The sequence below is a fragment of the Osmerus mordax genome, chromosome 21, assembly GCF_038355195.1.
Source record: "Osmerus mordax isolate fOsmMor3 chromosome 21, fOsmMor3.pri, whole genome shotgun sequence".
Classification (NCBI taxonomy): domain Eukaryota; kingdom Metazoa; phylum Chordata; class Actinopteri; order Osmeriformes; family Osmeridae; genus Osmerus; species Osmerus mordax.
In genome coordinates this window covers 5,451,613-5,479,144 of record NC_090070.1, presented here as the reverse complement: position 1 = coordinate 5,479,144, position 27,532 = coordinate 5,451,613, and the positions used below count along the sequence as shown (strand labels likewise).

At 44.3% G+C, this 27,532-nt stretch overlaps 1 protein-coding gene across 2 annotated transcripts; it reads left to right on the top strand.

Annotated features, from left to right (window-relative positions):
• Positions 1 to 105: 105 nt before the first annotated feature.
• On the top strand, positions 106 to 27,532 carry meis1a (Meis homeobox 1 a). 2 transcript variants are annotated; one of them, XM_067258899.1, is made up of 13 exons: positions 106 to 519; positions 1,757 to 1,977; positions 2,712 to 2,853; positions 3,072 to 3,122; positions 3,390 to 3,440; positions 3,922 to 4,065; positions 6,213 to 6,324; positions 10,129 to 10,274; positions 17,406 to 17,482; positions 21,904 to 21,962; positions 23,409 to 23,498; positions 23,992 to 24,093; positions 26,639 to 27,532. In XM_067258899.1, exons 1-12 carry the CDS (start codon positions 508 to 510, stop codon positions 24,048 to 24,050), a joined length of 1,164 nt encoding a protein of 387 aa, XP_067115000.1. In that variant the 5' UTR covers positions 106 to 507; the 3' UTR covers positions 24,051 to 24,093; positions 26,639 to 27,532. The 2 variants fall into 2 exon arrangements, with proteins under 2 accessions (XP_067115000.1, XP_067115001.1); XM_067258900.1 differs by lacking the exon at positions 21,904 to 21,962.

The following is a 27,532-nucleotide window of genomic DNA, read 5'->3' as shown; positions in this document are numbered from 1 at the left end:
CTTTAAGAAAAACTAAGTCAGAAAATATCACCCCTCCTTCTTCAGATCTCACTTGGCTGGTATTGCATCAAAGAAACCTTCAGTAGAGTTGCAAGTGATCGAGGAGACGATGGGGACTGTTTTTGAACATCTCTACATGAATATCTAAGTAAGGGAAGCGCGCAACGAGTCATCTTTAATTAAGCCCTTTTGACAACCTCGATATTGATTGACAGCTGGGTTGAGGAGTGAGACGACTGTTTCCTGAGAGGAGCATTTTACGCCAGTCTTCGGTCGTGCAGACCGTAGTAGTGTTGCCTGTGGACGTTGTCCTGGAAAAAGCGAAGGCACGACTACTGTGTGTTATTGTCTGTAGGACTTATGCTGACGATCTGGCAACCATTCTCTCTGGAGAGAAGCAAACGGGATTCTTAATCTTGCATTTGGAGTTTGGTGTTTATTTTTCCTCAGCCCTGGCCTCGTAGGAGACATTTGGAGACCGAGGGAATCGGATAGAGTGACAGGCCGATGGCGCAACGGGTGCGTATTATCAGAACTTTAAACAATTGAAAAAAAGCTATATTTTAAAAAGAGGACATAAACAAAACGCTTTTTCATTTTGTGGCAGCAGTGGGCTGTTATGACTCCTCACTTTTAAAGATGCTACTGAATAACCAAAAGCCTACCCACACGCTATTAATTCAAACTATATTTATATGATAAAGTATGGCTACATTTTAAGACTTTTTTTTTTTACAGCAAACGTTCAAGCTAAATTATATTTAAACTGCGACTTTGACATAATGGTTTGATATTCATCCTATTGTAAACGATGCCTCCATCTTTGCATCGGCCAGAAAGTTGCTATTAAACAAATCATAAGCTTCCTGCAAATTATTATTTAGTTTGATCACAATAGCATGAAAAGCTGACTGTAAATCTTTGCTGGAATTGGCCTATACAAATCTGCATACTATAGGCTATTGTTAAAATAACATATAGCCTAAAAAATACATGTAATGTTCTACAATTCTGATGCTAATTTGATGGAAGATACACATGTATATCAATTGACATTTTGAAAGTATGATTTATAAGCCTATACAGGATAATCACATAAAAACTTTCTCAATAGACTTGTATTAAAATAGACGGCAGGCCTGTATTATTGTGCTAGCCTACTTGTTGATGATGAACCTTTTTCTTTTTCTTTATCATTATTATATTGTTTGTATGTATAGGACAATATTCTACTGTAATATTACTATCAACTTGTGTAATATGTTATAATACGTTGCCATTTTAATAGCCATTTTAGTTACCCTTCTTTGTATCTGCAGGACTAGACAGGCGACAAACTTTTAGAATCAAGCCTAAGTTGTTCAGGACGACTTGTAAAAAAAAGTTTTTATGGCAGACATTGATTTAGTTTGTCTATATAGTTTTTTATTGGAGTTACATTCCAGAGTTTTATCCAATTTGCGCCATAGGCACACAGTACTGTTTGCATATTAACACGTAACCTATTTAATGCACTGCGTTTGTCTTTCTAATAGACTAGTAGTAGACTATTTAGACTGTTAATTATCATTTAACTAGCCACTTGCATTTTAAACGTGGCACAATTCCAGAGGCCAACATAGACTTGAACTTTAAAAAAACAATCTCATACCCCCCTGTTTTTGTGATAGCCTACACGTAGGCCTATCTTGTTATTTCGTAAAGTTGTGCATATCAGCACAAAATTGGTTTTCATATTGCCTTGTCTCTGACTCAGTATGAAGACCTTCCCCATTATGGAATGGACGGAGTAGGGATTCCTTCCACGATGTACGGGGACCCTCACGCGGCACGGTCCATGCAGGCGGTTCACTTGAACCACGGGCCTCAGTTCCATTCCCACCAGTACCCGCACACCACACACGCCAACGCCATACCGCCCAGTATGGGCTCCTCCGTCAACGACGCTATAAAAAGAGACAAAGATGCCATTTACGGGTACGTTTACTTTACTGCCGGCGTAAAATGTATGGTCATCAGGGACATTAACAACCACAAATGGGAGTGATGAAGTTTTAGAGAGAGCCCAATGAGTTCTCAGACTTGGGGAAACTCATGCTACTGTTCTGCAGTTGCAATTATAAACTGTTGTGTAAATGTCTCATATAGGCCTATTTGATTCCGGCATAAATATCTTGAAATATAGAGCCGTTTTGAGCTGTACTATTAATTAGCCTAGGCTTTAGGCTATAACACGTGACCTGCTTGTCGGTTGTTGTATTATATGAGCCTACCCCCTTGCACTAGTTTTAAAAGTGTAAACCACAGCTAATTATCTTGGACATTTCCATTTCGAATGTCAGATTGTTTTCGATTATGCTGGTTTAATAAATTTTTGAATTGTAGATAGAGGGCCGTTATCAGTTCTTTCTTTCATTCATTTTTAATGTTTAAAGTAAAAATTGTTGGTATGTTCCTTGAAATTGTGCATGTGAAATAACAGATAAGTATGGGCCCATTTCTACAGCAGAATTGGTGAATTGGTCTTAAACATGTTTAAGTTAAGTTTAGAAAAGTATTTGAATACCTTACAATAGGGCAATTCAAGAATGTGAGTTTGGACAAAGAACAATGTCAACTTTTCTATAGGCTACCTACCGATTTAAATGAGCACCGACTTGTAAACTCTCCAAACCTGCAGTCAACTCAATTGACTCCATCTCTCCATTTAGGCACCCCCTTTTCCCACTTCTAGCACTGATTTTTGAGAAATGTGAATTAGCAACTTGCACGCCGAGAGAAACTGGGGTCGCTGGAGGCGATGTATGTTCCTCGGAGTCTTTCAATGAGGATATAGCAGTCTTTTCAAAACAGGTTTGATACTTTTTCTATGTTGCCAACTTAGGCTGCTTGTTTGAAATTGTGTTATTTAATGTAGAATATTTGCATGCGTTGTATGATAGGCCTAAACGTAGCTTAATTGTGAAATCCTTTGTTCAGTTCTTTTTGCGTCAGTATGGAAGTAAAATAATAATTTTATGACACTCAAACTTGAACTTGTAAACTCACTTCTCCATTATTATTTTTTTCAGATTCGATCGGAGAAGCCTTTATTTTCGTCAAATCCAGAATTGGATAATTTGGTGCGTTCTATTCTTTCTGGTAGAAGAAAGTATTTTTAGCTTTGTTTTGCCGAACATATTTTAATCAAACGCTAACCATAGGCTGCTGTATCAAAATATTGTTTACTTTGACACATTTTCTTAATTTCTGCTGACAAACCGGATCTTATTCACCACAAGCAATGAATGGATCCATTCACACACAAACACACAAGTAGACCAATCATACTTTGATAATATCCTATCATCGGCAATATTTTAAACGCGTCGCTTATTTTTCATTTTCAGATGATACAGGCAATTCAAGTTTTACGGTTTCATCTGCTTGAACTTGAGAAGGTAGGCTATAATTTACCATAACAGGCGTGACTGATTGTGACGGTAAATCTGATGGGCTACAGTAAGCTATCTTAGTTTACAGTAGGCTTTTAAACTACATATAGACTAGCCTAACTTTAACATAAACATGTTCGCTGCTGAGAGACCAGAAGATTAGCCAATATGTTATAACATTGTCACAATGGTTCCCATATTTCCGAGCAAGTGACCAACTAAAACACGTAGGCTGTATAAAGGTTATTTTGAAATTAATAACTGAATCATATTTTTTTATCCAAAGCTCTGACACCCTTTGTTTTTGACCCAAAACGACATTAACCAAAATATAGTCTATAGGCAATCAGACTATCACTTAGACATTTCTATTTGGATCAGGAGAGATAAACTGATTTTAAAACATGAAAAGGTATATGACTAAATAAATGATGTTGCCAGATCAATTATTGATTTATTTCTAAAGATTGGTTGTGTTATTTTGTAGGTTCACGAGCTATGCGACAATTTCTGTCATCGATACATCAGCTGCTTGAAAGGAAAAATGCCCATTGATTTGGTCATAGATGACAGAGATGGAAATAAATCAGACACTGAAGATTTTACTAGATCATCTGGAAATCTTGATCAGGTAAGCAAGAGCAACTCCCCCCCCCCCCCCTCCCCTATCGTTCCACTGCCAGTAAAGAGACAGGTGATTTTGATATTTTTTTATAGACAATTGAAGACATTTGTCCAGTTGACTGATATTGGAAATATTTTTTTTACAATAAGACAATGTCGGTTTGCTGTATCGAAAAATGACGAATAGGCTACAAGTCATTTGCACCGCACGTGTGTCATTTGTAGGCTAACAATAATTACGTGAATACATACGTTGCCTGTAGCCTATATCTTTCGTCGACACTTTCAGAGGGTTAGTCTAGTAAAGTAACTATTTTCGTTCTGTAAAGAAAATGTGGAGTCTGTAATTATGCATCATGAATATATTGCTAACGTCATGCAAACAGTCTTATTAATACAGGCCTTACATTTAACCTATTTGTCCTTATATGTTTCTCTCTTTCTTACTGGGTTATTGTGTTCATTCTTCTGTGATGTGCATGTGTTGAGAAAGACATTCTCTTCTATCACGAATGAACAAGAGGTGAAAAGTCAAGTCGTCTCCGTTTTCATGTGAATGCAACCGAGCCAGTTCTAAAATCACGCTGCACCCTTCCAGCAAGCCTTTAGGTGTTGAATATACATCGCCCCTACTTCCTTAAAGTGCCATGTCAGCCATAGTGACTTGTTAACCATTTAACTATTTATTCACCAAAGCAACAAGTATACATTTAAGTAGCTTAGTGTCAAGTGGCACAAGACTCGTTTTGGTGTTCCATTTCAAACAAGTAGCTTTGATGACTATTAAGTTTTGAGTGTCCAATTTACTTTTCTCAAAGCAACACTCAGTGAAACAATGTTGGGAACATTCTGTACTATTTAGTGGTATAATTTCATCATTCATTACAGATGTATTTATCATACAGTATTGCACAGTATACATGCACACTCATCCAATTTGCATAATATTCAACTGGCCATTTGGGATGACATGCACTTGACAAATGGAATTGTAAAATCGCCTGCAGTATTGATAATACTCTACGGATGCACAGTGATCCGTGATTTAATTGTATCCATACTGTTGACATTTAAATTGATTTTACAGAATAGCCCATTGATAGCCATAGACATGTACTGTACTGTCTTGTTGCAATAACCAGTTGAACGACCTCTCTGCTCTCCCTTCCACATCTGAGTCCTTGATCCGACACCAACCCTAACAGGAGGGGCACTTAGAACCCAGGCCACCCCCCAACCCAACAGTGTGCAGCTTTCACACATAATTCCACACCTCTGTGAAATGGGGGTGTTTAGGGACTATAATACTGGATAAGGGTGGTGGGGGTGCAGGTTGGAGGGTGTGTGTGTGTGTGTGTGTGGGGGGGGGGGGTTCGCTCTCTGTGCTAGCTGTACCTTCTTTCTCTCTCCTGGGTGGGTTTCTATTTTATAATTTACACACACATGAACGCATACATGCACACTCACTTACACCCCCCCCCATCCCCCCACAAACACATACACTCTCATTCTTCCTTATTCTTTGGGAACTCCTCATGTTGAAGTTTGCTGCTTTAACCATTTGCGTTCTGAGCATATGTTCTACATTACTACCCCTTACTGCATTCCCTTGGTATGCAGCGCAATGCATGATATATATTTCTTGTTTCTTTCTTTTTTTACTTTCCAAAGAGAAGTCATTATTCAACGGGTGGTCAAAGACAATTACAACTAAAGGGGCACGCTGACCTGAATGTAGCTACACATCTCAAAACAGAGAGCAGTAACTAGCTCATGTGCAACACACAGCTGGTTCTATCTGTTTCACGTATTGTTTAAGTACCATAGGTCACAAATATTTTAAGCTGTCCACATTTAGCCTTTGTTTGCAAGGAGGACTTAGTAAAGTAAATGTTTTATGTTTAGTTGTTATAGCAGTCATGTTGCAATATAACAATGTATGTCCCTTCTTTGGTAGTGTCATTGCATTGTGTCACATATAATACCACTTCTCATGACAGTTAGCTAAAGGGTCTGATAGTACAGTGGGTTCCACAATTTACAATATTCAGTAGGTACAGTGCTCTGAATTTGCTGTGCCCTGTGCTGACTGGGCAAAGAGGATGTACGACAGAGACTATGAGAGTCTGATGGCCGTTTTGCACCACCGGACAGATCTCGTGGAGCAGAGACCACGATGACGCGGCTTCTATACGGTCCACGGGGACACCGGGGCCCTCCAGCGGGGGCCACACGTCACACAGCGGAGACAACAGCAGCGAGCAAGGTAGGGGAGTTTCTGATTGGTCAAACCACAAGATAGGTGGAACTGGTCTTAGGTAGACTTATCAAATACTGTCAGATCCGTGGGGAATAAGGAAAGAACACGAGCGAAGAGGATTGGGCCTCCCCTGAAGGTCATGTCATGTTTTCCTGAGTTTGGATTGGATGTTACACTGAAAAGAAAAAGAGACAGGAGAGAGAAAGAGGGGAGAGTGAGTGATGAGGGTTGACAGAAAATGTGGAGGCAAAGCTGAGACCGAGGATAGGATCTGGAAGAAAGGGCGCATTATATTCTAGTGACTGAGAGACGATTTATGTACCAGCCTCTGCACCTCTTTTATTTGGACATGGGGAAAGAGTAATAACAGAGCTGGGTACACACACATGGACACACAACACACACTCAGATTCACACACACACACAAGCACACACACAACTTCTCTAATTCCTAATGGTTGGGCGAGGGCAAGACTGAAAAGGGGCCTCTCTTCCTATTGGACGGCTTTATGTTCCGGAGGACTCTGAGTTTGTGGCCTCCTGCTCACTGTCCAAACAGTTTCAGTCAGATGTGTATCACCTATTACTGGGACCATTTGCAAGCCAAGGGAAACAAGTATGCACGGTCTTGTTATCTCCCGCATACATTTGCAGTTTAGCGCCGCCACGGGTGGACTCCTCCCTGGGGATATCTGTGTACTTAAAACTCCCAAATACAAATATGGTCACACTGCCTCAACAAAGCCCCACTAGAACACAAACATGACTATTGTCTTTTCCCTTCCTATTGGTATGCGTTTCAAAGCACTTTCGGTGGTATTAGTTGGAAAAAGCCCTGTGTTGGTCAAGCTTCTGTAGAGCAGGGAATTTGTCAGCCTCGGCTCGTTGAGTTCATTAAGCATGACCAGTGGCTTCCAAACTAATAGCCTTGAGTTTAGGTGGGGTGAATGGACGGGTTGTGTTCCCCTCCAGAGACGTAATCACCCAACGTTTTAGGAAACACCTGATAGTGACTGAAGAGATATACTGTGTCCCACCTGTAACTAAATGACAGACTGTAGTCAGAGACGATATCAGACACAGACAAACAAAAGAAAGAGGAGGAAAACAGATAGGAGGATGGATAACATCTCTGCAGACGGTTTTTTGAAGAGAGGGTTCATCGCTATAGCTACGGTTGTAGTTTAGTCACACAATTACGTTCTGCTCAGGTTGCATGGTGGTGTGTGTGTGGGGGGGGACAAAAGCTCTTCTGCATGAGGGTCAGAGAAACAGTTAGCAAGGAGCCGTCAAACAGCCAGCATGAGAAACAGTCGGCCCCTTCAATCTTTCTCTCGTTCTTCTGTTTTAGTCTCTCCAGTTGCTTGAAATTACCGCAAGCCCTACATCCTATCCAGCGAGGTCACTTCCTCTCTCTCTTCAATTGGTCAGCGGTCACATGACCCCTCCTGTAGGGCGGCGGGTCCAACTAGCAATGGTCCATGGTAGAAGCGTGAATGCAAAATAACCCTCTCCGCCATAGGCACCAGACCACGGCCAATAAAATTTTGTGCAAACACTTCTGAAACATTCTGCGATCGAGGAGGCCAGCAGCTGCTCTCCTCGGAGCTTTGACAGCTTGACTTATAACTTGCGTCTTGGAAAAGTGTGAGTGGACATTTTTTTTGGTCAGGGTCTGGATGTTGGAAGAGAGCGATAGTCCCACTATTGAACTGTATTCGAAAAAAGGGACAATGGAATGAGGCCAAATGGATAGAAAAAGAGAGAGAGAGACAGAGACCGAAGGAGAGAGATAGAAGGTGAGAGAGAGAGAGATGGAGAGAGAGAGAGAGAGATAGAAGGAGCAACTAACACTTTGTCTGGCATGGCTACTGGCTACTGACTAGACTGCAGATTCAAGGTTGTATTGAGCAAAGCTTAGTGTTGTTTTGGGGAGGAGGAGGAGCAATTCCTTCTCTAACTTTCTCTTCAGCCAGGCAGGAAAGCGTACAGTAGCAGAGCCTTCTCTGTCACTCTCTGCAGCTGCGCCTCTCCAAGTCTTCCCCTCCTCCTTCCATTTTCTCCCACTCTGTCGCACGGGCAGCACCCCTTCACACATGGGTGGATCTGGAGGAAGATGTGACATTTTCAGTTCTAGTCATTGCAGAGCACTTCGCAACCCCCCTTGGTCTGACCCCCCCCCCATCATCGCCCCTTACGCCATCCTCTTCTCTCTTCTTCGACCCCGCATCAACCCCTGACTGCAGTGCACAAGGTTGTCGTGATGTTGACCTGTCACAAGCCATTAGCGGGTTGGACCAAAGTCACCTAGTTTCCCTGTAGCATCGGTAGAATGACAGAGAGGAAGAGGATGGAGAGAGATAGATTGACAGAGTGAAAGGAAAGTACAAGAGAGAGTGACAGGGTAAAGATAGGGAGGCGCCAAGGCGGAGGGAGGAGAGTGAGAAGACAGGAGGAGAAAGAGAGGAAAGAGAGATAGAGGAGGGAGGTACAGTACTGTACAGTCAGAGAAAGAGAAGAGATGACGAGAGAAGGGGCGAGGAGGGAGAGGAAAACAAATGGAGAGAAAGAGCGAAAGAAGATTGAAAAGGAAGAAGTGAAAAGCAGAAAGGAGGAGAGAGTGTGGGCATAAATCAGCCTAGGGGAACCGACGGTTCTGCCTAATGAGGCTGAGAGCTTGTTTATGGACTTGAGCATCATTTTTATGATTATGTCCACCTTTTCAGACTCCGGCACTCGACAGAAATCTTGCCTCTGGTTTCAACGGAGGAAAAGACAAAACTAAACTGGAAAGAGTCTCAATGAAGTCACCACTGACATTTGGGCTAATTCAGACCCCAAAGTTCCTGCAACATGTGTCCTCAGACCGTACCTCTAACCTTGCCTGTCCGCTGTTAAAAGCCAGAGAAAAAAAAAACTCATTAAAGTGGTAGAGGAGGTGTGGAAAAGGTGCAATAAAATGACTGAAAATGCTGTGGATGGTTGTTAGTGAAAACGTGAATTCATGACTTTATTTTGTGGAGTCGTTTTGATAGCTTTGGTTGGCTTGACAAAGCTAGGTGTTGGCAATAGTCTTGAGAGTTGGTTGAGGAGCGCAAATGTCTTGGCTGACCAGGTTGAAGGTCAGCATGGGTTCTCTTAATGAACTGGACATGATTCTGGGTGGATGCCATTTCTGACCCACACGCATTAGCCTAAATAATTGATGTGAATTCCAAAACAGCAAGAGGAATAAACTAGGCCGTTTGGTTTTGAATATCTTTGGGGAAGGAAAGATGGCAGCAATGCTGTTTGTGTGATGAGTTCATGTGTCGATTATTAAATTGTTAAGGCTGGTTGGGAGAGTATTTAAAATACATGTAATGTGTAGAAGATAGGCTACATGGACCACAGCAGACTTCCCTTCCTCAGTCAAGTTGCTGACACCCTTTTAATGAAGATATAAGACAGGACTTTCTGCTACAATCGATACAAAATATATACTCTGCTCTGATTTCTAGCTTTTTCTGTATTCTGGAAGACCTAAGGAAATAATCAGGTTAGGAGAGCTTACAGGCGGAATCGATGAACATTTGTAAGTGTTCCCTTTTCACAAAGCTGGGGAAAAAAGACAAAGAAAGTCAAGATTGTGGCTTTTCAGGTTTCAGCAGTAATCTTCCTCCCCTGAATTTACTTCAAAAGGACCCTGTTTTACATACTAAAAGCAAAATTACATTTAAAATGATTCCCTTGGCATTAAAAGTCTTTACTGTGTTGTAACTACTAGAACATCCACAACCACCCACAATGCATTGTTTTGGGTTTGGACAGGAGACTGCCTGGACAACGGGGTGGCTTCTCCCAGCACGGGGGACGACGATGACCCCGACAAGGACAAGCGGCACAACAAGAAGCGGGGGATCTTCCCTAAAGTAGCCACCAACATCATGAGGGCGTGGCTCTTCCAGCACTTGACGGTGAGATAAGTGGCATATCACCATTACAACCCCCCCCCTCTTTTTTGATGTCGTCCTACGGGGATATTTTAAGCATTAGGTTGTGCTCTTTGGCCTTTGTTACGGTCCAGATATGTCACAGAAAGCCAGTTCATGGATCTTTTAAGGTGTCCTGACAAGACCAACATTTTGAGTTAACAAGGTGCGGCCATTTTGGATTTCTGTGCTTGGAGAAAGAAGTTCTGTGAAGCTGAAAGAAGTTCTGAGAAGTTGTCAAAGTGGACTAAGCATGCGGGTCCAAACACTGGTGTTTTGACATGAGGCTGTCAAAGCTAACAGATATTTTGCTTACATTTCATCTGCCCTTTTCTACCAGTGATTCTAAGAAGTGTAGAAGTAGAATCGAGTGCTTAAAACTTGGTCGGAGTAAAACTAAGAACAAACACGTTGTGGAAGGGAGGATATATTTGGCCTCAGTACTTGGACACAGGCATATACGTGTCATGGCTGAGTTTGGCCGAAGATGAAAAGTAGAGTCAGTTGTCCAAGTACTGAGGTACAGATAGAAAAATGAGAAAACTTGCTATGAACCCGTTTTCACGCCATACATGGAGAGGCTAAATTAGGCAGGCTTGGCGGGGGTCAGGGTGTCTGCCAGGACCCACTGCTGAAACTGGGGGTGACCGAGGAAGGCAGCAGATGGAAGAGGGAGGGAGGAGAGTGGAAACGCAGGTACCTGTGAGAAAGAGTGGTCGGGATAGGAGTGGGAGATTTTGGACTGTTAACCACAGATAGTCTGAAACGTTTTTGAGGGGGAGTGTGAATTGTGGGGGGGGGGGGGGGGGGGGGGGGGCGGATGTGTGTGCAGTTCATTGAGTGGAATGATTTGTGGAGCGAGGAGCTTAGTACTTTTTTGTAGATTCAAAGGAAGCGAGTTTAGGTTTATGGACAGTACTTGCCCTCATAAATTCCTTCATAAGGCCCTTTGTGTATGCGTGTGTATGTCTGCTGTTTGTATAAGCATGCTTGTGTATGGGTGACCGGTTTAGGGTGGAGTTCTGTGTGTGTTTGTATGTGCTGTATGTATGTGTAAGCTTGTGCGTTACATGTTTGGTTTGCGGGTGTGAGTGGGCAGGTTTTTCTGAATCCTGAAGCGAACAGGATGGAACTCCAATCATTTAGCAGGCAACATAGGTCCTAGTGCCCCCCCCTACGCCCACTTTTTTCACTGTACACTGAGTAGGTGGGAGGTAGGGGGTAGACTCCCCAATGAAAAGGTAATTACGTGATAGGGTAATAGGACAAAACACAGGCTTCAGATTGTTGCCATGCACACACATTGTGCGAGGTTCCGCTGGGATTGGCGGGTCGTTACCACGGCGAGGGGGTGGGGGGTGGGATGCATAACCCCTTCCACTAGTTGTACACAGAATGGCCGAGCCTGCAGCGAGAAGGGAGCCGCAGCTCGTAAAGAGCGAAACCACAGCCGAACGTGCTGTTTTCCCTCTGCACGTTTTTTTCTTCTCCCTCCTCTCTTTACAAAGTGTTTCATGTAACGGTGAAAGAGAAAAAAAACTAAACTGGAAGGCATAATCCCTGTTAATGCAATTAGTGTCTAATTTGCCACCCTCTTACTCACAGATGTGCTGTAATAATGTGCTTAAAAAAAAAACCTTGGAAGCACATTTTACAAACATGAGCAAAAACAGGTGGGGAAAAGGTTTGCGCTGTACACACTTGTGTACTGTAAAAGCTTGTTTTCTATTAAACTCAAGTACTAAAGCTGGGTTTACAGGAACGCCACAAATTTTAGTTGCAATTTATTAAAGCTTTGAATGCGTTGCTGAATATAGTTTTTCATTGAAAACACCATGCAAAGCCATGACTGAGACAGGACTTTTTACAAATTCACGCACATTATTACAGGAAAGGGTTCCACCCTCTCTTCCTCTCCTGTGGAACAGACATGTGAAGCTATAGAAATCAAAAGAGAGAGAGAGAGACTGAGAGAGAATGATATAAGCCTGGTAATGTTTTATCCCTGGAAGCCCCAGGATTGACCTCACACCCCTCAACCATGGGATCCTCAAAGGTCAAAGGTGGCTGGGCATCTGAACCCATTCGTCATCGGTTGTTTATTGCCAGGCTCCTTCGAATGTTGGCACATTGCTCACCCGTGTCAACCCCTCTGTCATACACAACCTGGCAGGCAATCCCGGGTCAACTTGTACCAGCTAGCTAGCCTTCTCTGTCCCTTCTTTCCTATCCTTTTGTTCTAAGACAATGTGTCCAGTCCATAATGTGATCGCTCATCATGATATGCGGGACATGAAATAATAACTTTACTGTGCAGTCTGTCTCAAATCCCTCTCCCCGCCCAAAATAACTAAACAACAACAAACAAAAAATATATAAATGTTCATGTTTTTAGTGACCATAGGGAATATTGACACTTAGGTATGACAAAGTCTGCCATATTCATATTTGTAAAATTCAATTTAAGGGACCTACGCCTGCTGATTACTTCTTAATTCCATCCAAGCAGCGGGTAGAATTGTTGGCGCCACAGAATTAAAGAATAAATGTCATTACACATAAGTGTACTAGTGTTTATGCCCTCGGTACTTAGCTTATAGCCTGAAAATATGAGCGACGGTGCCCCCTCTTCTTTTTATAGCTCAATGTACCCCTTTGTCGAGTCCACGATATCTGAAGCGGCCTTCTGCCGTGTTTTTTAATTTTTCTTTTGCTCCTTCTTTTGTTGCTTGGCCCCCGTCTGACTTAGCAAGCATGCTAGCTAACAGGGAGACATTTGGAAGTAATGAGCGGACGATTATTGGAGTCAGTGGCAGAAAAAAAGCAAACCATAGTCTTTTAAAGTCTTTTTTAGGGGGGAGGATGGAGTAGGGAGGGGAACGCCGACGGGGCATCTGAGTTCATTTATCCACATTGGCGTCCCATTGTGTGGAGGGGATGGGTTTTCTCTGGTTCCCTCACCCTGCAGTGAAAACATCATCCATTACCTTTCTGACAGGCCCCCCGAGACTCTCAGCCCTCCTCTCCGCGGGGGTTGCCTTTATTGACCTCCCTCTGAAAAGTCCAGCATGTGGTCACATACATCATCGGCACGGCCTTTTTTCTCTGACAAGGTAAATGACCAGTGTTTAGGCCGACAGATAATGAGCTGGGGAGGGTCGAAGGACAGGGAGAGATTGGCAGATGGCATCGCGTGGTGGGAAAAGTAGGATGAGCCTGGATCCTGAATATGGGAATTTGATGGGATAGTTGATTAGTGCAGAGTGTTGACTTGAGGGCAAGTGTGAACGTTCCCTCAAACATGACACTTGGTGCCTCCCCTGCCTTTTGTGGACCTCTACTGCAAACACAAAATGATTGTGAGATTAAGAGGACTTCAAACTAACGTTAACCTGCCCACGTATGTCTTATCGACATGTTCAATTGTTTAAATTCCATCTTCTCTTTCAAAGGGAAAGGGGCCTTATTACTATTGGCTGGCTCTTCCTTCCCTGTGTCCTAAACTGTGTGTCAGGTCTGGGTGCATCTCACTGCCCCCGGAGCGATCCTCCTCACTCCAAATGAGGGGTAATTACAACCTATAACAGGTTTACTGGTCCAGTAAACGACATAATCACCCCTCCTGAAAAAATCAGGCTGATCGCTCACACACACACACACACACACACACACACACACACACACACACACACACACACACACACACACACAGACGCAAAGACTCAAGCATGTGTTCACACACACTTGTGGCTTAGAGTTGAAGCTCAGTAGCTTCCCCCTTCCCCTTTCCCCATTTGCTTAGAACCTCAAGCCAAGCAGGTGTGGATCTGTGGAGGTGCTAACCCCCCCCCCCCCCCTCCCTCCCTCTCCCGCCTCCCTCCCAACTCAAAATGACACATATTTGGTTACCACCATTTAGCAACACGGATGGGGTCTGTCGTGCACTCCAGTTCATTAGAGACTCCTCGTGGTTCGTTTGAGCTGGAGGGGTGAGGTGGTTGGCTAAGCCGTTGAGGCTCGCTGAGGCCCGCTGAGGCTAGCGTCGGAATGTTGCCCATCCCCAGGGGCTTTGGCTTTTTTTTGGGGCCTTGTAGAGATCGTCAGTGGCCTGCCTGCCTGCCTGCCTGCTTAGTGGGAGACTGGTTCAGCTGACCTGTCACCACCTTGGCAGCTTCGCTTGCCACAGCCCGGCGGCAGCCACTTAGCGGTTGACACCACAGGCACCGTACCCAACATGTGGGCTGTAGCGCGGCTGTAGGTTTTGTCTTGGTGTGTGTGTGTGTTGTACTATGTGTGTGTACGGCATGAGCAGGTACGGATGTACTGCAGGTGTGTACAGGTTTATGTGAGTGTGTTACTACAGCCTAAAATGTGAGCAGTTTTCGATGCGTGTCTGTGTATGTTCAAACACACGCTAACATACTCCAGCCCTACCTGGGGAATGTGTCCAGACCTGCTGGTATTGGAGAGCTGACCCCCCTCTCCCCACCCCAACCTATTACTGTTAATGTTGTGATGAAAGACTTGGCGACAGGGAGTTGGACTCTGAGTGGTCAGGTAGAGATGCACAAGGGAGGGGGGGGGCAGAGGAAAATGTTGTTACTAGCCTGTTGACTATGCCATCCATACATTGGGTCAGTGCTTGATCTGGGCGGGAGATTTCTGGAACTGACTTGCTATAAGCAATTGTTTTAGTTTTAATGATCGTTATACCAAAGGAAATACTGTTTTGTTCCAGTGTTTATGTTGAATGCTGGTTGCTTTTGAAAAAAAAAAAAGAATGGAAAAAGATTGACAGCTTTAAAATTAATATGCACGATGAACTCATGAACTCAACTCAGACTCAGTCATGGCAATTGCACTGCTCTCTCGTTCATACATGTGAATGTGGTTAAACGTGTTTCCACAGAAGTGGAGAACCAGAGATGAGTCGGATACACAGAAGTCTCCTTGTTGGCCTTTTTTATGTTGAAACCAGCTCCATTGTGACTTGTATCTTATATAGGTAACCTTAAAATATCCTGGAGGTAAAAGTCCGACCTGAGCCGCAACCACATATTTGTGTTGATCCAACACTTTGTGGTGTCCTCTGTCTCCTTGGAGATTTTAGGCACTCAGGTGGAGTTTTGCCTGGAGTGCCTGGCGTTGAGCTGTCCTAGCATGCTTAAAGAGAGAGAAAGTGTGTGTATGTGTGTGAGAAAGACAGAGAGAAATAGAGCCCAAGCATAGCCTGATAGTTGATTAGTGGCTTGAAACCTGGAATCAGATTCCACAAATCCCAACCTTAGACATTGCTAGGTTTGATGCTGACACAAAAGCAGTTTTGAGGGCAACTTCAACCTGCAAACAAATGATTGTGACCTTATTTGTCTGGGTCTAGGTCTTTAAAAAAAAGTAGGTTGTAGTTTTAAAACGTTTTATACGAACCTGTTACTTCTACTATATGCTGTAGAGTTGATCCAGAACTCCCTAGGCAAAGCCCTGGCATAACTTGCTAATTACAGGTTTGGAGATGAGTGGCCGCGGTCGGCCTTTCTTCCGAGGTTAGCTGGGAACCCAGGAGCGGTTAGAGCCACTGTTCCTGCTAACAGGATTATAATTTATAATGAGCGGGTGGATCAGGATTAGAGCCCCGAGTGGAAACTTCTGAAATTAGGACTGAGGTTTTTCCCCGCCTTCCTGTGTATTTGTGCATGTTTTTTTCTTTCTCGTCTTTGTGTCTTGTATTCTGGGAAGATGTTAGGATATTAAATTGAGTTGGAATATTGCTGGACATGGTCGAAATATGGAATGTACCGTGAGAAGTTGTTTGACATGGTCTGGGAAGTTTTCGCTTTGACGTTTACAACCCCCTTATGATTATCAATAGAATCATGAAAGCAGTTTTGCTCCGTAGTAGAATGCAGTGTGTTCATGCCCCTGGAATGCTCCTGGAACATTGCCTTCCTCCCAGTTCAGACAGCAATTTTTTTCCAGGCAACCACTTAATGGAATTATCAACTTGGGTAGAAAGGGACACCCATGAGATTGGAAAGTGCCTGCTAGATGGATGTTGAAAATTTGATGAGGCAACACCACAATTATCACTATTTGTTGCCAATTTGAGCCAGTTTAGGTCAATTACAATAACCTCACATGAAAACCACGAAGCAAAACATACACTCATAGTTGATTCTGTGGCTGAAAAAAAGCCAACAAACATCAGAAGCATATTTGTCAAGTGTGGTGAAAAGCATGCCATTTTGACTATGAAATTGGCCCTAGGATGTCAGTCGTGGACAATTTGGACTAGTCACAGTACAGTGACTGACTCAAGATGCTAACTAGAGTTAGCGGTTATGAAGCGTTAAATCGGTTGAGGTCTTGCCCTACACTTTTATGCATGGTGTGCATGTTATGGTGAATCTGATTTTGACCTTTTGACAGTATCCTAAGTAATACATGTTTTTGCCACTGTGAATCTCTGTGACCTGATGCCATGCCTTGAAAGTAATTTTTACTTAAGCTATCTAACAAATAGACTCGTTGGAGCAGGTGTCCAATTGCTGTTATCACCTCTAGCCTTTTGAGGTTGGCGTGGATGAAGAGGAACAAATTAAAGAAAGGAATCGTGCACAAACTGTTGGGATTTGAATGCATCCCTAGTGCCTTATCTTTATTCGGGGGGGACAAACGCACTCATACACACACACACACACACACACACACACACACACACACACACACACACACACACACACGTAAACTCTGGAGACCTGGTTTTGCAGCCTCAGGCCTGCTCTGGATCCCCTGGTGCTGGGGAACAGTGTTGTCTGAGCCCCATCAGGAGCTTCTGTAGCGTAGCACACCACTAATTAATGTAGCTGTTTCTCCACTCTGCTAAACTCCCTAATTGGCTCGCCATTTCTTCACCATTAATTATGCTCCATTTCATATTCCGCTAATGAGTTGGAGCCACACCTCCGTTCTTGAGCGCTAATTAGCCTCTGCTTTTAGACTAGCAGTGCTGACAACAACAGCAGCAGAACAATAGTTGATTTTTTGGGGGGTTTGTTTCTCAACCAGCCTTTTTTGTATTTATGCCCTTTTTTTCTATTCTTCTTTCTTTTGACACAGCATCCTTATCCTTCGGAAGAGCAGAAGAAACAACTGGCGCAAGACACCGGGTTAACTATTCTCCAAGTCAACAACTGGTGAGTGGGGGTCTTGAAGCAGCTTTGTTGTGTTTAGATAGAAGAAATGGATTTCCCCCCCAGGCAACCTGTGGCTAATGATTTGAATGATTAATTCCGCTGGGAAAGGCTTACTCAAACTCCCCTTCCCCCTTTACAGTTGATTGGTCTCAGATAATTGGAATAAAGGGAAAACCTCTGAAATATTCCAGTATACACCAAGCTATATATATATATATATATGTATATACATACACACATACAGTATATATACAGTATATACATTACTATAAATACTTTACAAGTTTCTTCCTGAGCAAGGCAAAAGTGTAAAGATAAAGGATGTCATCAAATAGTTTATGAACAATACAGGCTACACATTGTATATTTCTCTGTCTAGAGAGACTTCCATCTCATCACTGACACGGGAATCAAATGCAACTGCAAAAATCCAGTTTGGAATCAGACTTCCCTGAACAGAACGTTAATGACTAGTGAGCGCTCGCTTGCGGTGCACTAGGCTAGCTCAGCCTCCTCATTGGACGGAGCTAATCGGCTACACAGAGAGACAGGTGCTGGAGCCAGGTAGAGAACGCAGCAGGGCTCCGGCTCGCTCAGCAGCATGCTTCTCCTTCTTCAAGGACGCTGGCTTGCGTCGGTGCCGACACAAACAGACTCAGCTCTGAGAGGGGCGATGGAGGCTCCACCTAGCATGCTGACATCATTCCGGTTGTGTGGGCAAAACATCATGGGTGTCTTCGAGAGAAAGCGTACAAAAACGAGAGAGTAAGGAGGGGCAATGTGTCGAGGTACATTCAAACAAATGGCTTGACTACACAAACGGCTTGACTTCATGCTTTGGAGTGTTTTTTAATGGTTTTGAATCCCACTAGGTAGAGAACAAAAAAGAGGATGCAGTTTCCATAACAAGAACTGATGGAGATCCATCTCTGTGACCAACAAGGGTTTGGGTCACTAGACCATTTGTGCCTCTTAGCCCAGGTAACATGGCACTAGAACTAACAAGGAAAGATCTCCCACCACACCAATAAGATTCACTGAGCCATCCAAATACATGATATTGTACAAGGCAATGGGTGGGTGAAATATCAGAGACCGTTTCTGAGTTTGTCTTCTGCAGTCTTTAGTAGACCACTTCTGCATTGGATGTTTTTTTGCCGTTACTACGGCAACCCGAGGCAGTCCAGATTTTCCCATTATACCAAGAATTATGAGTAAATGAGCAATCAGAGCCAACTGGCCAAAAAAAAGCTGTGAATGAAGCAATCGTGCTTGGATTAAGTTGCACACCCGGCATATAGCCTCTTCCTTATAAGTTATAGATGTGTAGTGTGTGTGGTTATCCCCATGTGTGTATCAAAGCCCTGTATGCGTACTGTGCATGTTCAGTATGTGTGTGTGTGTGTGCGAGGGCTTTGCAGTTTAGTTAATGGAAACACTCCTCTGAGTTTGGCGCGAGGTGCCCTCCGAGGGGGGGGCGGGGGGATTGGGTGGTGAGGTAATGGCCGCCCACTGTTCAACAACAGAGCCTAATGCTGCCATGGGGACTTGTGGGAGACCCCCGCGTTTGTTCTCGCTAAAAGCACCAGCCTTGGGATGACATACACACACATAGATACACATGTAGGCACACATTGCTTGTTACATTGCTGCTCTTGTGTGTATTCAGTGTGTTACTTATTCTGTAACTGCACACTGAGTTACCTGAACTCTTGAATTTCCTTCAGGATCATTAAGGTGAATTGAACACACATTTGAACATGCATATACAGAGAGAGGACACACACACACACACAACCTCCCTTGCAAAAGCATTCGGCTGCATAACGCAGTGCAATGTTAACATGTTGGAATTCAGAGGTTGCTCGACCCTCTTAATATACTGGCTGGCATAGCAGACTTCCGCCTGTACTATTTTTTCAATATCCTCCCTGTATCTGATGAAAAATGGAGAAGCAAAGCCAATTTCCAGAAAACTCACTGAAACACGCATACCTATCATGACATACTTGTCTTTTTTTGCAAAATGAGGTTGCCAGGAGGTTGGCAGAACCTTTGATACCCTTTGCCTCAGCACAATATCATGTGCTGGTTAACAGGTGAGACAGACAGTGTGTGTGTGTATTAGTGAATGTTTGGGCGTGTTGGTGTAAATGGCGTTTTCATGGCAAACAGCTGGACTGGTTTATTTAAACACACTCGGGGTGGGGGGGGGGTGGCTGGTATGGGTTGGGGTGGTGAGTGGGGATAGGAGAGGGGGGGATGGTTGCAGGGTGTTGACCTGAGAATGACACCCAAGGAGGCGGGGTTTGGGGCCATTTTACGAGCAGGGGAGTGCTGGTGGTGGTGGTGGTGTGGGGGGGGGGGGGCAGCTAGCAGTGGAGGGAGCACTCGTTTGTTTAAGGCTCACGAGAGGCGTGTCACCATGCGCCTGCAGTGGGCCAGACCAGATGCCCCTGGATGAGGGAATTAGCTAAACAGGAGGGGGGGTACAACTAAGATACATCACAGTTAAACATCCCTTCAAAAAGGAAATAGTGCTTTGTTTACGTTTGGCGACTTGGCAGGGTTTTGCTGTGACTGTGTTTTGTGAGGTCGATGTTAGGCCGCGAGTCCACAGGCGCTCACTTAGCCAAGTGCACAAGTCAAATTTTCGCCAAAGCCGTTGTGAAAAAAAAGAAACGTCCAAAAAACGTCAAATTACATTTCCTGTGAAAAACAATGTTTTACGAAAACGGTTTTATGATTCGTCTAGCATAAGAAGAATAGGCCTCTATTGTGGGAGTGGAAGGAGGGGGATAGTTGCGCTCATTGTGCGGTGGGAAACGATGGGTTGCGCGGGCCGTAAACGCAGTCCCATGGTGTGAAGGGGGTCGCACAGGGGTGAACTTTTAACTCCCTAATGGAGGGCGCAGCTTCAGCTCTCCGCATGGGTCTCTGTTCCTCCTTTCATTGGCTGCTTAACAGGCGGAGCCAGGGGTGTGTGGCGCCCGGCTCTCACAACAGAACGCCACAGTGCTCCCTCTCCTTCTCTCTCACTCTCGTTTCCTTTCTTTCTTTCTCTCACTCCTTCTTTCTCTCTGTCTAACCCATGAGAGACCCCCCAACATAACTACCACCCCCAGCAACCACCTTAATTCGTCACAGCAACGTCAAGGATTTGAACTCTTGGGGAGCCACAGCAGCCTTTAAGACATTGGCGCCTCATTTGTCACAACTTTATTGAAACTGGGGTCATTTATTCATTTTCTTGTTTGCATTTTCTGACACGGGGCGCACGGACTCCATCATATAACTCTGTTTGCCTGAGTAGTCATCACTACACTTTTCTCTATCTCTCTTCTTACAATCGTCTCCCCCCCCCCGCTCCCTGTTAACCCCTCCCCCTCACCCCCTCTCCTGCCTTTTTTGCAGGCCTGAACAGAGTGGTGTGGCTTTTGTTTCCTGAAAAGGAAACCCGTTACTCCCCCTTTTTTTTCTTTCCAAAAAGATGAAATGGAACCATCCCGCCAGGGGTAAAAAGCAGGAGGACATAAATCAAGTGGGAACCACTGAGCTTTCACTCCCCCGGGTCAGGAAGGGTCGACGGGCGGGTTTCAGAGAGGGGCTTTAGGCTGAGCAAGAGCAGAGTGCTCCTCTACTGAGGGCGTGGGGTCACAGGGTCGCAGGGTCGAAGGTCATGCATACCAGGATGATTTCGAGAGTATGGTTAAAGAGGGCCGAGTATGAACACCCTACAACTCTGCACAAACATCAATCCCAAAATGCACTCCGATTAGGTTTCCTGTTGTTTTTACTCATGTTTTTTTGTTCAAATTATTATTTTTTGTATTACCTTGTAAAACTATATTGAGAACTTTACAGTTTTGGCTGGCAGTTGATTTGTTTTACATGAGGAAAAGGTAGCAGGAAATGAAATGACAGGCAAAGAAAAGAAAATTACTTTACTGTACTTTTAATTATTTCTACTCAGGATATTTAAGCCGTTATTTTCCACAGTCGTGTCATATTGCTGTGGAATCATAGATGATCCAGGTGTTTGGTGTGGCAAGACTCACACACTCACTGTCCAGGCCATTTTTGTCCTTCAAAAACTGTGGGTTGAAAGGAAGTTGAGGTTTCCACGTTCCTCGAGGAGAGCGTGGAGGAGACGTCTGGACAACGTCGGGCCGCCGCCGCTGACAGCTAGTCCATTTCTTTCTTTTTTTCTCACAAAGCCAAAACGAATGAATGTTTTTCTCTCTCTCTCTCTCTCTCTCTCTCTCTCTCTCTCTCTCTCTCTCTCTCTCTCTCTCTCTCTCTCTCTCTACGGCTCCAAAAACAGAACATTGAAATCATATGCCGCTCGCCAAGTCTCATTTATAACGTGTTGCTGTCTTCTCTCCTCTTTTGTCCCACCCCCCCTACCCGGGTCCCCTCAGGTTCATCAACGCGAGACGGAGGATAGTTCAGCCAATGATTGACCAGTCCAACAGAGCAGGCAAGTTGTTTAATCAAATTCCTTAGTTGGCACCAGACTTGCGCCAATTCAATAAAACAAACAACAGATTTATTCTCATATAACTCATTTGGGAAAATGCTGCCATTCTAAATCAGTGGAAGATATTGACAGTTCAGGACACAGTGGCAAGGCATCCCCTCCCTCTACTGCTACTGTGGGCTTTGCCCCCTTTGGTCCTAAATGTGTTTAACTGAACGGACGGACTTAACTTCAGAAGTGAATGGCCACTAAGACTCAGGGGATTAGCCGAAACAATGACGCTAATCGCTTTGACTGGCCAGTCCATTGAACGTTTTAACCTTGGATTAGAACAAATAGAAGCCTAGAGTGAAACTGAAGCTAAAATGTGCCACTTGCCCTCCAGCTCTCTAACAAATGACACTGGGGTTGACTTTTCGGATAGAAAGCCTCAATGCACAGCTAAATTACTCATTGGATGGATAACCATAACAAATACACTTTTACACACAACAAAGATTTTTTTTTTATTTCTCTGTGTCTGGCTACCTTGTTGCCTTATTTCTCCTTATCTTCTCTCTAGCCTGTCTCTTTTCAGGGATTTTTTCTTTCCACCTTACATGCTCTTACACCCTTCTCTTGCTCTTTTCACTCTCTCTCTGTCTCTCTGTCTCTCTTCATCCATGTCCCCGTTCTCTTGCTGTTCTGTTGAAGACAGACCAGTCCCCTGATGCATGCCTTGTTGTGGAGCTGCTGTCAAATTTATGGCCTGTGATGGGGGGGTTATGGGTTAGGGCTGCATTGGTGGTGGTGGTAGTGGGGGGGGGGGGGGGGTACTCTGTTAAGTTCAAAGCCGGCTGAGAAGGCTTGAACTGTTGCTCGGGCTAAAGTAACCAGAAACAGCCCTCTACCTGAGGGCAGCGACTGCCTTTTTATGATACGAGGGAGACAAAAAAATAATAATATGGAATTGCAGTCTGCGTCCATTGACACTAGGGCAGTTCTTCCTGTGCCACTAATTGCCCCTTGCCGGTGAAGGGGGGTGAGGGTAGGGTTTACTTGTCGGAATAGTGGCCGTTCCTCATTAATCACAAACGGCGATAGGGACTGAGTTGCGGTCCAAGCAAGTCGAGTTGTTAGATGGCTTAAAACATACTTTTTACGGATAGTGAATCACATTTAGGTTTCTCCAAACTTTTATTTTTAATGTAAAGTCACCTACCACACGCTCATTTGGTCAAACTATTTAACGACCAATTCATATTGGTTGCCTATGCCTTCAAAACAATTTCTTGCCAATTATAACGGATAAAAAATGACAATTAGTTGACAATAATGAGATTACCTAGAGGGGGGTTGATGGTGGGGGGGTGGGGGCATGGTATGGAACAGGACTGGACCGTTAATTCAAATGCATGTAAGATTCTAATTAGTATTTCCTTCTGTTTCTGACCACTGTGGTTTCAGTGAGCCAAGGAGGGCCATACACCCCAGATGGTCAACCAATGGGGGGCTTCGTCATGGACGGCCAGACACACATGGGAATCAGACCACCTGGTAAGACCCTATCTCTAGATACACGGACACGCAAATGTCACACACACTCATACATATGCACACACACACACTTGCATATAGACAAGGACAAACACAGATATCCAGACATGCACTGCCGACACAGCACTCCAGACCTAACTGAGTGCACAAGCAGGGTTGTCTACCCGTGCCCCCATGCAGGTGGGGTCAGTCTCACTGCAACACCTCTCTTGCTCCTCTGACCCAAATCTCCCTTGTGCTGATTAGCTCCTGTCTAGACATAGGTCTAGCATCTACCTATGTACCCATATGCAAATGCTAGGCTAGGTCGCACGCAGTATGCATACATTAGTCACTCATTGGCCTGCAAGTGATGGTCAGTGACAAAGACAGCTTTCATTGACTTTATTATCCTCTAATAAATTGACACTCCTGACAAATGTTCTGTTTCACAAACGTTTGACCTGATATCTGACTTGTCATCTTGCTTCTTCTTTTTCCTCTCTCCCTCCAGGCCCCATGGGTGGTATGGGCATGGGGATGGGGGTGGAGGGACAGTGGCATTACATGTGACCCTTCATGGGAGAACCTGGCGTACGGCAGAGGGGGACGCACTGTAAGTGTTCATGTTCAAAGCAGGAAGTTATTCTTCCCTCGTCCTTCTCATATGCTAAATGAACTGCATCTCCTGACTAAATCTAGTCAACAGTGGCATCCATGTTTGTTGTTTGCTCAGTCCACATTTTCAAAAGACAACATTTAAGTAATTTATGTGGTGAGACACCCACCTGTCGTTAGATGAAGTCAACATATTGTGGGCAAGACAAATGTAAAAAGCAATGGCATCACTTGATTTGATTTTTGTTTACAAAATAAGAAACAATAGGAGGTATCCAGCACCAGCTTTTTGTTCCAAGAACTTAAGGAGTAGAAACACAGTATTAACTATTATTAGAAATGCCAGTGAGGGTAGGGTGTGATTTATCACCTTCTTATGTCACGGTTAAAGAGTGCTGTTTGGCGTTTTTGTAAAAACATGTTAATACCTTGCTCTTACTCTACAGATACCTTCATTTCAAAATATTTATTATTTACCCTGCAACCACAACTAGGCAGTGACATAACCAGAACACTAAAACTACGATACAGTACTTTCCATGAAGATTAACGACAAAAACTGCATCGTTTTTTCTTTTGATGACCCCTTCGTTTCATTTCCAAGCACATTTCTGAATGTATTAGTGAGGCATATTGGCACATTACAGCATGATAGGAAGACCGACGAAAGCTAATTGACTTTGTCCAAATTAAATATGCCTGCGCCAGCGGGGGTGACCAATTGATTTATCTGACTGGTCATGTGGACCGAAATAGAGACCTGTTACTGTAGGCGCGCACACATCTGTCACGCAATCCCTGAAAGCCACACACACAGTACTGTACAGCAGCTATGTGGTCAAACTAGAGCCAGTGAGAAAGATGGAGGGTTTGCCTTGAGCTAATTGTTATCCTTCTTATTTCCAAAATGTACAAAAGGCTGAGTGCTTGAACTTCACTTCCGAGGCTATAGTGAGACTACATTCTGTAAACGGAATAAGCCTGTTGGAATATAGTTGAGGAGGGAAGTCTAAAGTCCCAAGGACAGAGGTGAGAAAGATAGAAAACTACTCTGGTCTTGTAGCTAATATCTAGAGAATTTATTTTTACACTGGCAAACTGTATCTCTGCCTAGCATGGCTAATTAAGATAAGCCGCCCTCCCCTCCCCCCACCACTTTAGATCCAAAGGACAATTAATCATACAAGATGCTTATATTCCGTCCTTTTGAATGAATTGCCCAAAGACATAAAGCAGTCTCCCCCCTCTTATTTGATTACGAGGTCCAGTTACTTCATAAGCCATTTTCATTAAAGTTTGGTGAATGTTCCGCAAACGGGGGAGATTAAGCAGACGTTTATGAGATGAGCGTGGGTGAGGCAGTGTGTGTGTGTATGTGTGTGTGTGGAGGGGGGGGGTATAGAAGAGTCTCAACACTTGGAACTACACTGAGTTGGTTTTCCTACCGCTAGTCACTCACTCGGCAACATTGCTCCCCCTGACCAAAGTCAATTAAAGACTCTTCAGAAGGAGCGTTACACTTTCTCCCCCCCCCCCCCCCACCCTCCACCTCCTCTACCGTCTCCCCCTCCCCTCTTCCCCCTTGCGATTATCGAGCTTATGGGTCTTGGGAAACAATACACCTGTCAGTTCGGATCGGACGCAGCGAGCCGTGCGGAAGCCCTGAGACCCGTCCGCCGCACGGAAATGACTGCTTCATGGCCATTTGGCCCCCGCTCTTCCTTTTCTCCTCTTCCACAAAATTTGCCATAGCTGGAAAGAAAAATGTTCCCCCATCCGCTATTATGGGCCAGCAGTAATTATAACAAGTGTACAGGATTATAATTTTTCCCCCTTCGTCTACTTTGTTTATGTTTTTTTTCTTAGTTTTTTTTTTTTACCCAGAAGCCCCCTTTTTAGGCATGCTTTGATGAACTTCTTTTAGTGACCCTGGCACATTGGCCTAACACCACTGGAGGCCTTTGTTTAACAGAGCCTCTTCCCCAATTATTGGTCCGAGGTTTGCTAACCCCTCAAAGAAGGGTCAGCGTTGCCATCTTCTAAGAGAAGGACTTGTAAAGGGACTAGAAAAAAGAAAAAGAAAGGGGGTGGGGCGGGGGGACAAGGCTTTACAGGTGTTTAGCCTCTGCTCTCCTGCGGGAAGTAGCGCCTGTTGATTGGGTCCCCTGGTGTCTGTGAAACAGAACGGGTCAACCGGGCCACAGTTGGCTCGCTCAGACGGCGGGGCCGGGTGCTCTGGTATTGATTGCTTTTCCCTCCGCTCTGAGTTGCTCATCTGTAAGCTTTGGGTGGGATGGGAGGCAAAAGCCGTGCTGCAATGACGAGTGTCAGTTCATTTTCACTTTGCAAAGCCAACTTCTCTTCTTGTGAGAAGAAGAAAGCGTTTACGTCGAACCATAAATACGTTTTCCCCCAAGGCCCAAAAACCTTCTACAGGCCGACACATAAAATTCATGTTTAGTCTATTTTACAGTAGCTTTAAGGATTTCAGAAATGAAAAGTAGCTTATGTAACATATGTTCATATCTGTTTCTTCCCTACAGAACGAGCAAGATCTAACCTGGGGATGGTATGTCACCGGGGTGGCACGACGGGCATGGACAAGGGCATCACTCTGACCTCAACAGGTGCCCATCCTCCTGGCCTGTGCCACTTTCACCTCTCCCCTCCAACCTGCCTGGGACTGGACCTCTTGGCGCAACCTCCCCCTGCAGGGGGTTTGAAACCTCCAACCTCCCCCCCCACCTACCCTACCCCCGAGAATCTACTGTTGGTACTGTCCAACTATGACCTGGAGACCTCAGAAACCACATGCCTTCCTGGGACTGACTCTACAAGGCTCAACTTGTGACTACAACTGCAGGATGCCCAGAAGACATTTTTAACTTCACCAAAACAGTACCTCGTGCTTTTTCTCTCCTCCTCTGCTGCATGCAAATGAGGAGGGGTGGTGGTGGAGGACTTCTTCTAGCAAACAGACTTTAAGCAAGAAGAAATCAGATGTCTGTATCACCTGGGGATGTATCTCAACACAGGCACCCTGGAAGCTATGTGAAAGAACTGAAAAGGTCCCACTAGTGAATGGAAAATTGGCAATAAGGTCACGAATCGAGTGCTGTTTACTGTTGTACGATGAACTCTCTGCAGGCGAGAGATTAACATTAACACAACTCATTGCAAGTGCTCCGGTATTGCTTTTGCATACTACGCCGTTTTTTTCTCAAAGGATTTGATTTGTCTTACTTATCTTTCACACTATGTGTGTGTCTTTTTTTCTCTCCTACACACCCCTTTGCGTTTGAAAATAAAAAGAAATAAGTGAAATGACTAGTTATTTATTTTTGGGGCACTATAAACAATTAAGATGGGAACCAGCTGCTACGGGTGACAACAAAAAAACATGCTTCTTAAATAAGTGGTTTAAAGCTGCCGCTATA